This window comes from Rattus rattus, chromosome 12 (genome assembly GCF_011064425.1).
Source record: "Rattus rattus isolate New Zealand chromosome 12, Rrattus_CSIRO_v1, whole genome shotgun sequence".
Classification (NCBI taxonomy): domain Eukaryota; kingdom Metazoa; phylum Chordata; class Mammalia; order Rodentia; family Muridae; genus Rattus; species Rattus rattus.
The window spans coordinates 26,624,212-26,636,032 of NC_046165.1; the positions used below are offsets into that span (position 1 = coordinate 26,624,212).

Below are 11,821 nucleotides of genomic sequence, written 5' to 3' on the forward strand. Positions count from 1 at the left end.
AGACTGACTGAGTCACAGACACAGAAAGACAGGCAGACATACAGAGATAGGGACAAAGGAAGACAGAGACAGACGAAAAGACACAGAAAGAGGAGAGACAAAGTTGGGTGTGCAGATAAGGGGGTAGGTTTGGGAGAAGTGAGGGTACAGGTGAACATGATTTATATAGATAAACAATTCTCAAGTAACTAATAAATTAAGGAAAGTAGAGAACAGTTTATTTTATTCAATGAATAACTCCCTATTAAGCTATCTTAGAACACTCTAATCAGACTAATGATGACTTGATTCGAATTTAAACACCAAATAAGCCCTGTTTTTATTAGAAAATATCTTACTCATCTGAGGAATGGGTGCACACTAGGCATGAAGCCTGTGTTGACCTTCATAGAAATCAAATACTGATAGCTAGGGAGGTAGTCGTCCACCCATCATATGCTAGTAATACTTAGACCAGGCATGCTCTTCCCATAACCTCTAAGTATTTATTTTAGAAAGAAATAGAAAATCAGATGTACATATTTTAGGCAAATTATCTATTTTTTAAGTATTCTAAACCTGCTTTCTTTTTCAAACGTAAGCCCCAAGGACATAGTTTAGAAGAATTACCTGTAGGATGATAAGCTAAGCAAGCTAAAGGATGAGTTGTTAGGTTTTATTGATTGAGATCTGAATGTATTAAAGATAGATCATCAATTTAAAAATCCATAATTAAAAATTATACATATGCATGTCTGTATAGACATAAGTGCTATATACCTATGAATATTTAATATTTGTGTGCATGTTCATGCACATATTTATACAAAAAGTAAAAATAAAAAAATCACTGAGTTCCAAGCACAGACAAATTCAAATGCATACTGATAATCATATATATATATATATATATATATATATATATATATATATATATACTGAGTTTTTGATGATTTCATGTAAGATTGTAGAGCACCATAGATGCTAACTTTTATTATTGGCACAGTTTTTGAGTAATGACATTATCCAAGGTGTCACATAAAATGCTTAAACAATCATGACCCTGGCTTATTAGGCATAGAATATGAATGTGTTTGCTGTCTAAATTTTAATTTGGGCAATTACAATCTGCCCACCTCAATTTTGTCTTTGGTTTCAAGTATGTATAATTGAGTTCTCTGCTTCCGTATCAGAACTTTAACATACTCTCATTGTCAGTTTAAAGCTCTAAGGTTATCTGAAAAATTCCTTGTTGCTATTAAGAGTAATTCCCCCAAATTCCTTCAAAATATTATCTGCAGCATCATTATTTTCAGTGCAAATGATTGCATAATATAGAATTAGTTAACAACTTTTAATAATTAAATGCATGGTGATTGCTACAAATGTCTCCTGCACAATATCATTTTCATAATTTCCATCTCTTTCCACTTTAGAGGTAAGACTTATGGAAAACGTATTTACATGTAAAAATTGAACACTCCCTTTAAAAATATTTTTATTAGGAATTTAGGACCTAGAAGAGTTATAGAGTTTGATTTATATCACTTGAGTATTTTACAAACTAAAAGGGAAAATGAAAAACAATAATTAATGTTAAGGGAAGGAATAAAATTTCATTCCATTTATATTTTTAGAACTTGTACTTTTGCACAGCATTTTTTTTTGTATTTAGTATGTACATATTTGACTACAGCCTTCTCTTTCAATGATGTCCTTGAATAGATTACTGGAAAGTTTAATGTGAGAAAGTGCTTTAGAATCAAATACTTGGATGTGACACCTTCAAATATTGGCTGAAAATAGAGTTCACTTAAAATAGGATTCTACTCACTAGTTGCAACATTCCTTTGATCTTAGATCACACAAACATTAAGTCTTAGAACTGACAGTGGAATTACTTGTTTGTGTGTTTTTACCCCCAAACCAGTACATACTGTGAAAATGCAACTTTCCTGTAGAATGAATAGAACTGAGGCTGAGGCAATTCAGTGGGTAAAGACCCTTCTGACTTACAAATACTAGAGTTTAAGAGTCGACTAATCAGTAGAAGTTGAAACAAAAGAGAGGATAAAGGCAGTCAATTTAATTATGGATAAAGCTTTTTTAAAGGTGCTTATAATAAAGGGTATTGATGGAAAGAGGGTTCTCTGTGGTTTGTGTGCAGAGAGAATTTAAGACAACGGCATGGGTTCAGTGGTAGATCGTTTGGTGTTCCCAGCCTGTTTTCTACTCAACATGGCCCATGTTCAATATTTCAGTGTCACCAAAAATAAGACAACTAAATCAGAAATTCATCAATGTAGGAAATCCTAAAAGAGAAAGTAGAAGGAGAAAAGGACAGTCCCAAACTTACTGACTCTGGCTTAATAATTAAATATAATACAACTATGGCCTTTGAGAAGCACTTTTCGTTTGAGTGTGAGAGGAAATAAAACTAAGTATCAAGATGATATAGTCTCATTATCCATCCCCAAACCTGTATCACAATATCATGCACATTGTTTTACTTTGCCTTTTATGTACTGTGAAGTAAGTGAAGAGCTTGTTTATTTGCTTGTTTATTTCATATAAAACTTATTTAAAACTATCTAGAAAATAACATTATATCCAACGCCTGACTGGGTTAAAATTGCATATATTGGTACTACATCCTTTATGATTATGTAATTTGATTTTTTCCCTTTTGTTCCATACAATTTTGGAAAAAACTAAAGTAAAAAACAAATAACAAAGTATACCTAGAGTATTAAACACAGATAACTGTGATGGTCACAAAATTGATAGTTCAAATTCTGGACTAAATCCTTTATTTGCTAAATATTATTTACAGTAGCAACAGTAGTATGATTTAGGACTATTGAAAAATTTAGTGCGCCAATTACAATAGTTCTACACACATTAACATATTGACTTATTTATTTTGTAAATGTGGTGGTGATCAAAAGAGGGAATTGTCGTGGTGCACACCCGGAGGTCAGCAATTGATTACAATTGATTGTTTCCTTGCATTATGGGTGTCCTGGAAAATGAACACTGATCATCAGTATTGACTTCTAGTCCCTATAACCACCTCACCATGACCAGTTCTATTTTACAATGGCTCTCCGTAATCTCTGATATAGTGGCTGTGCATACACAGTTATTGAGGTAGATACAGTAACAGTGATTTCAGGGCCTTGGCTGACTTACTATGACTCCCAAGGTGGGCTTATACACAGAAGAAATGTTTCCCAGGAAATATGTCATTAATCAACTTTGGGTAACTAATCTTAGACTGAGAACAATTTTAATAATACTTCTATCACAGTTTATTAGTTCGTACTGTCATTTCTTTCCTCTCTGTTGTCAAGGGAGCCATTTTTACAATCATGTAGCTGAAGTTCTGACCTAGAACCTTAGTCTACTGAGGTGAATCTCTGAGTCCTTTGAACCTTATTCTTCTGAGTTTTAATAATTGGTTGGGCAAGTTTTACTCATTTTCTCTACGGCACATTACTTGGCAGAACTTTGTTAAGTAGCTTTCAAAAATAAGTCTGGACGAAGCACAAAAGTAGAATAAGGACCCTTGTAGTAAGGAAGAGAACTAGTGTGTCTAGGACTTGGTTTTCACATGAGAATATCAGGAAGTCCTCTCGCATGCTGTCTGAGTTGTAGATCCTGTAGTAATGCTGTTAGACTCCTTGCAGAGTCACCCACCTCTGCAATCTTATGAAGAGGTTTATCCTCTGGAACAAAGAGAAAATGAAAGAAAAGAACATATTTTAGCTGCTACGAATTTTTTTTCGGTTACAAACATCAAGCTTCCCTTGAAAATAACTCTGAGGACAATCAACCATTGTCTTTTTACCATTGTTGTGCCTCAGAATAAACTTCAGCTCTATTTCCTTAGAGCCATTACACAACTTGAGTGTTATGAAAAATATAAAGACCCTTTAGAGAAGAAAAAACCATTGTGTTTGAAACCTTCCCCTCTTAGCTATGATATAAAATGTGATGGCTCTGTACAAATATTGTCCTTCCGTGTGATCCCACATGATTACTGTGACCTTTTGCACACCACCTACCTGGAAACAAAACAGAATTTACACGGCTCTGAGAGAATCATGGCTGATAATTGAATGCTGTCTGAAGAACTTGTAGATGTTGTAAACACTGCTTGCTGTTGCTTTTTTCCAGCCTCTTGATGCAGTGAACTTGAATCGGCATTCTGCATTTACTTGGTTATTGCACAGACTTATCTCTGGCAAGACCTTCCCTTTGTCAGTCAGTCTGGTCCTCATGCAGACTTTAGTTCACTGGACTCCTACTGATGTGTTTTAATTTAAAGCCTAAATTTTAAATAGCTTTGACATAGTCTCTACAGAGCATAAGATCCTAAAAGCTAATGGTTTTTTTCAGACACCATACGAAAAAGCAGGTAATACAACACCATTGGCTACAGTTATCAATAACTGGAACAAAAGGATAAATAAATGTTAATACTCCCAGCATCTTCATCCTTTAAAAACTGATATTAATAATAAAAACCACAGATTAGAGCTTAACGTTATTCAACATGTTTATTTGTAATGATTATTTCATATTTAAGAACACTAAAATATCGTGTCTTGTCACCCAAGGACAATAATAGTTTAATAGTAATTTATTTTAAACAGCTACTGATAATACAACCAATCAACACATTAAGTGGTGCCAACATTGGCATCTTGCTAAATAATCTCTAGACATTGCAGAGAGAGAACATCTTTCAAAGATAAGTCAACAAGAGCAATCAGAGCAGAAAATTAGAATTTGGTATCTTAGAATTAAAATACAGCTAAACTAAAGTTTTAATTGGGGTGATCTAAAAGGGCACTTGATGTAATGATCTCTTTCATTTGTTACTAATTGTTTGTTCCTGGTGCAGAAGAAACATATACAGGACTGTTACTGAATTCAGTTAAGATGTCAGTTTCCTTAGAAGCTGTGTTTTATTATTAAGCAATGAGAGAGTGGGAGTGGAGAAGCTGTCACTTAGAAATGCTTGTCCTGACTCTTGCTTATTTTCTATACAAGAATTAAGCCAGAAAACTTTAGGTCATACATAGCATTATATATATATATATATATTATTTTTCATATATATATCATAAGCATATATATATATATATATATATATAAAAATTTATGTGTATGTGTATGTGTATGTATATGTATATGTATATGTATATGTGCTTATGAGAATATTAAGAGGTATACTGTCTTGCTGGAAACAGACCATCTCTTTATTGTGGTTCAAATCAAGCTCAAGTTGGAATTCCTGGTTCAAAATATTCACACTGACTCTTTAAAAGAGTTGAATCCTTGAGAATGTCTAGCAATGGCATTAAATTACACCTCCTGTGTAATTTCAATGGCAAATTTCAGACTGGCACATTCACAGACCATGACAAAATACTTTATATCCAAATATAGCATTTTGCATTGCTGAATTCATGGTGATAGAATTTTTAACTGCAATTTTCAGTAATAACTTTGGACCTAAATAACTTGTCTGACAAAGCACACAGGATTATTTATACGTAGACTCTAGGCTCACATTTTATGTTTAAAGTATGAAGGAACTGCTAAATTTGATGAAAATTATATATAAAGAGAGTACACATCCCAGCAATCAGTTGTGAGGCCAAGCAAGTTTTGTTTTCACTAAATCTTTTTTAGTTACTTGCCTGGGAAGTACTCTTCAAACTTATTCTCACATTATCACTGTATTTTGAAGGACTTCATAAATATGACTGATGGCTAATCTTTCGTTCTAGATGCTTTAAACATATTATGTATCTCAAAAATTCAGCAAAATGATCATTTTAATTTGTGAATATTTTATTATCTTTAAATTATGGGCATGATTTGGGCTATTGGAGACAGAATGCTAAATAGTAACAAATATCCTTACCTTTGTCAAGAAACTTAGATTGCATTGAAAGAGGGATGCTATGAACCAATGAGCACATAGACTTCTACTAATGTTACTTAATTGTGCACTTAACAATAATGGTTAAGAAAGGCTAGCAATATCTACTTGAAGGACTATTTCTGGTTGGATAATCAGAGAAGTCCTCTTCTGAATTGTGGCTTTGAACAAAGGTAAACTAAAAGGAGGGTGTGAACAATGTGAAGACCTAGAGGGAAGGAGAAAGCTTCCTACAGGGCACAGAGACAGTAGAACTGAGAAACACACGAAAGACAGCTTTACAGGGCGTATCCTTGCTAGGGAATGGATGATTGATTCTGAAGACGTTGCCAGCCTAGCAGACCATGCTCACACAGACCATGCTCACACAGACCATGCTCACACAGACCATGCTAAATGGCTCCTGTAGAATTGTTGCCTGTGTCTCTGGCCCATTAGTATTTTATAGGAAGCTTTTCTGTGACACACAATATGCTTTATAAAGCTAAGTAGTCTAACTCAACCAATAGGACCCACATGCCACAAATACTTGTCTTTCTAAAATACTTTAATTAGATTTAGAAGTTTGTGTTTTAGTCCTTATATTTAAGCACTTATGCATCCTGGATAAATTTGCAGGAATTAAATGCATCGAAGTAACTAACGAATGGGGTTTATACCAAAATATTCTTATGCTGAATGCCTTCTTTGTGCAGGGCCTCTTGAAAGTTGCCATAGATAATGCCAGAGCTCAAGAAAAACAGGTCCAACTGGAAAAAACAGAGCTGAAGATGGATTTTTTAAGAGAAAGAGAACTAAGAGAAACACTCGAGAAGCAGCTGGCCATGGAGCAAAAGAACAGAGGTATCTGGGAAACTCCACAGAGGTCTAATAGTTTATGTGAAATATTTAACATAATACTATTGTTCTGTGTTTGCTTCATTGCCTGTAACTGAACTTAGAATAGCACTTGATTCCTGAGTGTGTTCTATTTATGAATGTTCAACGTCCACACTCTCTCATATTTTCTACCTCGGGGGATTAGGTATATCTATCATATCATTGATCACATAATTTTCATTGCTTATGGAGTTTAATGAATTCATATTCCTCGAGATAAGAATGAGCTCTGATAAGATGGGAGCTCTGATGAAGAATGTTGTGTTCACTCACACTTGCTCTTTGAAAACCTCAGGAGTTAAAGTCCTAAAACTAAAATAGAAGAGACTGATTATCCAAGCAAAGCAGGGTTGGTAAGATGTTTATCAACTGAAATAGAAGCTTGATGAGTATCTGGACAAATAACTGAAGTTAAGTGTTTGTATAATTTTCCTTCTGAATGCTTCACTTTCGTTCAACAAGGTCAAGTACATAAAGTACAGACCAAAATGAATTCTTATTGGATAAAAATAATGGCATTATTGATCTGCAAATTGTTTCTTTTAAAATATTGTACTGGTCATCGATAAATAATTTTGAAGGTCATTCATATTGTATATTTATTTTGTTCATGAACTTGAAGATGACCACCAATCTCTCATTTGATGCAGCTACATGAGTTGGCAAGATCTATAGAAAGGGGTGGTTTCCCTTTCTTTAATTTTATAAGTATCCAGTATAAAGTCTTCAACTGTCATCCCTTCATGTTTGAGGTAGTCATTGAAAGATCATTGTTTTCATTTTAGAAGCAATGCTCCCAGCATTCCATGGTTGCTTCATTAGATATTATGAATCAATAGCTAGCAGGTTTCTGAATTCTCCTTTTCAGAGACATCGTCATATATCACAGAACACTCATTCAGCATATAACATGGTATAAAATAATACAAATATACATAGATTTAAGGACTAAAATAACTCAAGCATGGCAAATTTTCATAAGAGATGTGTGTAAAGTAAATAAGGAAGTTTGAGCAATGAGTTCAATCTCATTTTTCATGAGATAGCCATGCTTCTGTTTTTTTTTTCTAGCGTGACAAAGATTCATATAAGACTAAAAATAGGCCTCAAAATTTCTAAAATAACTTTTGGAGACTTACAAGTCTAGTAGGACCAGGTTTTGTTTTCAGTTTTATTCCTTTAACCACTAGAGGGCAAAACATCCACAGATGACGTCTTGAATCTCCTCCCATTTAATTAACTCCCCACAGTAAGTTGGGGAGCTGGGAGGTGAGAGACTCTCAGGACTCAAAGGGAAGAGACCTTAAATGAAATGCCCTACAATAGGGAGAGGGAACTAGTTAAAGGTTTCCACTCCCCCTCCAGCAGAAAGATAGGACATAAAGTGAGTGATGGGATTGCCATCCTACCGTCAAAAATTCTGACCCATAATTGTTCCGGTCTGAAAGAACTGCAGGGACAAAAATAGAGAAAAGCCTGGGGAAAAGGAGGTACAGAATCAGGCCAAAACAGGGATCCAGCTCATGGGGAGGTCCTAAGGCCTGACACTATTCCTGAGGCTGTGGAGTGCTCACAAAATGGGACCTATCAACTGCCCTCTGAAAGACCCAACAAACAGCTAAAAGAGTCAGATGCAGATAAGCTCAATCAATCAGTGAACAGGAGCTGCTGACCTCTGTAGTTGAATTAGGGAAAAGTTAGAAGAAGCTGAGGAGGAGGATGACCCTGCAGGAGGACCAGCAGTCTCAGGTAACCAGGACCCCTGAGATCTCTCAGACACTGGACCACCAACCAGACAGCATACACCAGCTGAGATGAGGCCCCCGGCACATATACAGCAGAGGACTGCCGGGTCTGGGTTCAGTCAGAGAAGATGCACCTAACCCTCAATGACTGGAGGCCCCAGGGAGTGGGGAGTTTGGTGGGATGGGAGTGAGGGGTGAGTAAGTGGGGGCGTCAAGGTTGGGGACATTTTGGTGGAGGTGGGGCAGTACAGGATGTAGAATAGTCAGAGGATGGTCGGGACCTGGAGGAGGATAAAATCTGGAATGTAAAAAAAAAAAGATTAAAAAAATTTAAAAAATAATTATTCATACTTACGAATGGATCAACTGATGAAGTGTATTATCCTGCAGACAACAGGTTCAGTCTTATTTCATGCAATCATATAGAAGGAAATTGAGTGGTAAACGGCTTAGTGCTGTGGATGCATGTTGCATGATCATGTGCTATTTATAAACATGTTTCAAAACTACTACATCCTTTCGTGGACAAATGTTAAATAATAACATTTGGAAAAAGAACTATGAGAACAGTGAAATAAGAAAATTATTTCATTCTTAAATGAAGAAAATTAGCATTGGTTTGAGGTCAGGGTCAATTATTTCACAGATAAGAATGTATGTAGTCAATGGCCATTCGGGGGTAAAATTATTTGAGTTATGTGGTACAAAAGCTAATGAGTTCAAGGGGTTGATGGGCTGCCATCAACGTAGACCTAATGATATTACTAACGAGACATGTGGGGAATAGAAACTGAAACTGAATATCTACTAGAATACTTTCCTATGTTTACATGCTGATTAAATATAAAATTAAGTAAATTCCTTGTTCTATAATGGGTAGCAAGAAACGGACCAGTTGCTCTTTATATCTAAAGGACTGGTTTTGTCATGGGGATATTGTCAAACATTCACAGTGGTTCTTTATTATTCAGAAAGATAATTTTAAAGAACTTACATTTGCCAACATTTCTAGCTCAGTGTGTCTACATAGGAATAGACAGAGTAAAAGCAGTCCGTGAATGCACATTATGATTCTTTCTGTTGTTATTATTTGTTGGTCACCATTGGACACTATCTCAGTATCATACTCCTTCATACAAAGCCATGCCATCAGTAGAATGTTACAACTTCAAGGAAGGCTTTATTTCCACTATGATTTTAACAAAATGCAATGATAGCATGTTTTCTTGAAATACGTTATAGTATTACCCAAGAAGTAATCATTCTCATTAAGAAATTAATAGTTTTGATTATGATATTATAATTATTATACTATAGTCATATAATTGTCATAAGAAATGACTGCTTCTGTGTGTTAATAGCAGAAGTATGTTATTCCTCAAATACATGTAATATTCTGTCTTTTATAGAATCAGAAGGAATAATCATTAAAAATCTAGGATTTTTAAATTTCTGGTTTCTTTTAGCAGCATTTGTGGAGGGACTGTCTCCTGAGACAAGGGACCCACATGGGACAGTGTACACTGTTGTGTGTGCTCTGTAGTGTGCACACAAAAATATGCACGATTCAGTGAACTGATTTCCAAGCAGAGCCTAAGCCACAACTTTTGTTTTAACAAGCTCCCTGTAACAATGGGTACACACGTTTGCTATCATTAGTGCCCTCTGTTAAATTTATCTCTTCATAGAGCACTTAAGCCATTCTTGTAATCATTTAAGGTTTAAATAAGGAATCGGCTTTCATGAAAATGTGCTTTGGGATTATTTAAGTTAAAGTTGGGACTCAGGATTTCCTCTCAGTCAGTAGCCGGACTGTTCTATAAGGAGAAATGACTACTCTAAGGATTATTGACTGCTTACAAATCAGCATCCTTACAAGCTCAAAGAGTAATCTGCAGGTCTCTTTTCCAGCCATAGTCCAAAAGAGGCTAAAGAAGGAAAAGAAGGCGAAGAGAAAACTGCAAGAAGCACTAGAATTTGAGACAAAGCGCCGAGAGCAGGCAGAGCAGACACTGAAACAAGCAGCTTCAGCGGACAGTCTCCGGGTCTTAAATGGTGAGAGCACGCATGTTTTTGCAAAAGCAACTTTGATTTGTATCAGCGGCAGGACAACATAGCCATGTGCTTGTGTGTGTGTATGTCTAGGTCTCATGCACCATTCAGCCAATGCTTTATTTGATAGGTAATGTGATCATTTTGTCATTTAATCTCACTATCTGAAACTTGGCATTGCTTTTTCTGCTTAACAAAATCCATTTCTACAGAAAAATGATACAAGGTTCATCTGAGAACCCCTACTCTTTTCCATCATACGGAATAATTTTACTTTACTTACCTATCTACACCTTCTGAAAATTCTCATAATTACCTTTTTGTCAACTCTTGAAAAGATGAGAAAGATTTACAGGGTTTTAATTCCGTATCAAATGAACAGGTAGCTCTTGATTTTAAAAGGCAACAGGAATCAAATGAAATATGTGTCCTTCTTACTCCTCTGTGCTTCTAGACTCCCTGACCCCAGAGATAGAAGCTGACCGCAGTGGCGGGAGAGCAGATGCTGAAAGGACAATACAAGGTAGGAATTTGCAGAAGGCTATAAATCTAGATCTGGCTATATGAGTTTTTCCTCAGCTTTAGGCCGCTATTCAAGCATGTAGCCTACCATCTGGGCCACATCAAAACAAGTTCAAACAAGGTCAAGTTCATCTTGCTTGTTTACGTGAGTGAATTCATTTCGCGCTGATAGATTTTCTTTAAATTAACAGGTCATTTCTGTTTAGATAATGCAATTAAAAAGGAATAATTAATTTTAAACAATGTATGATTTAATCTTGGACACAGTAAATGTGTTTTATTGAGTGTTTGGAGCACAATCTAATTCTGGCAGGCTTTATAATTTCCATTCTACATAAAGTCATATGTGATGGAAATAGTTTTAAAATGGAAACGTGTCTACTCGTTTTTGTGATCGTCACTGCAGGATGCATACAAAATAGATTCATTAAATGCTAAGAGCGAGGGTTCTTGTTTAGGACCTATGTAGGTTTTTCATGTATTCTGTATACTATAATATGCATTTTTAACAATAAAGTTGTGTTGAGTAAGATCATATATAGAATACTAAGGAGGTTAGGTTAAGCAGCCAGAAAGCTAGTTATGGTTTATCGGCGAGCCTTTGGGATTGAGCAAGAATGAAGTCAGCAGCCTTTGCTCCCCAACCCCTATACTAGACAACCAACCCACTAACAACACGAATACGGAA

General features: G+C 35.5%; 1 protein-coding gene across 1 annotated transcript in view; it reads left to right on the forward strand.

Moving 5' to 3' along the window:
• Dach1 (dachshund family transcription factor 1) overlaps window positions 1–11,239 on the forward strand; it is a 365,099-nt gene extending 353,860 nt beyond the window's left edge. Inside the window, exons 12-14 of the mRNA XM_032918184.1 lie at window positions 6,631–6,778; window positions 10,471–10,614; window positions 11,066–11,239. Of these exons, the coding sequence (XP_032774075.1) occupies window positions 6,631–6,778; window positions 10,471–10,614; window positions 11,066–11,178 (405 nt within the window). The 3' untranslated portion in view covers window positions 11,179–11,239. The remainder of the gene's footprint in view (window positions 1–6,630; window positions 6,779–10,470; window positions 10,615–11,065) is intronic.
• The last annotated feature ends 582 nt before the right edge of the window (window positions 11,240–11,821 follow it).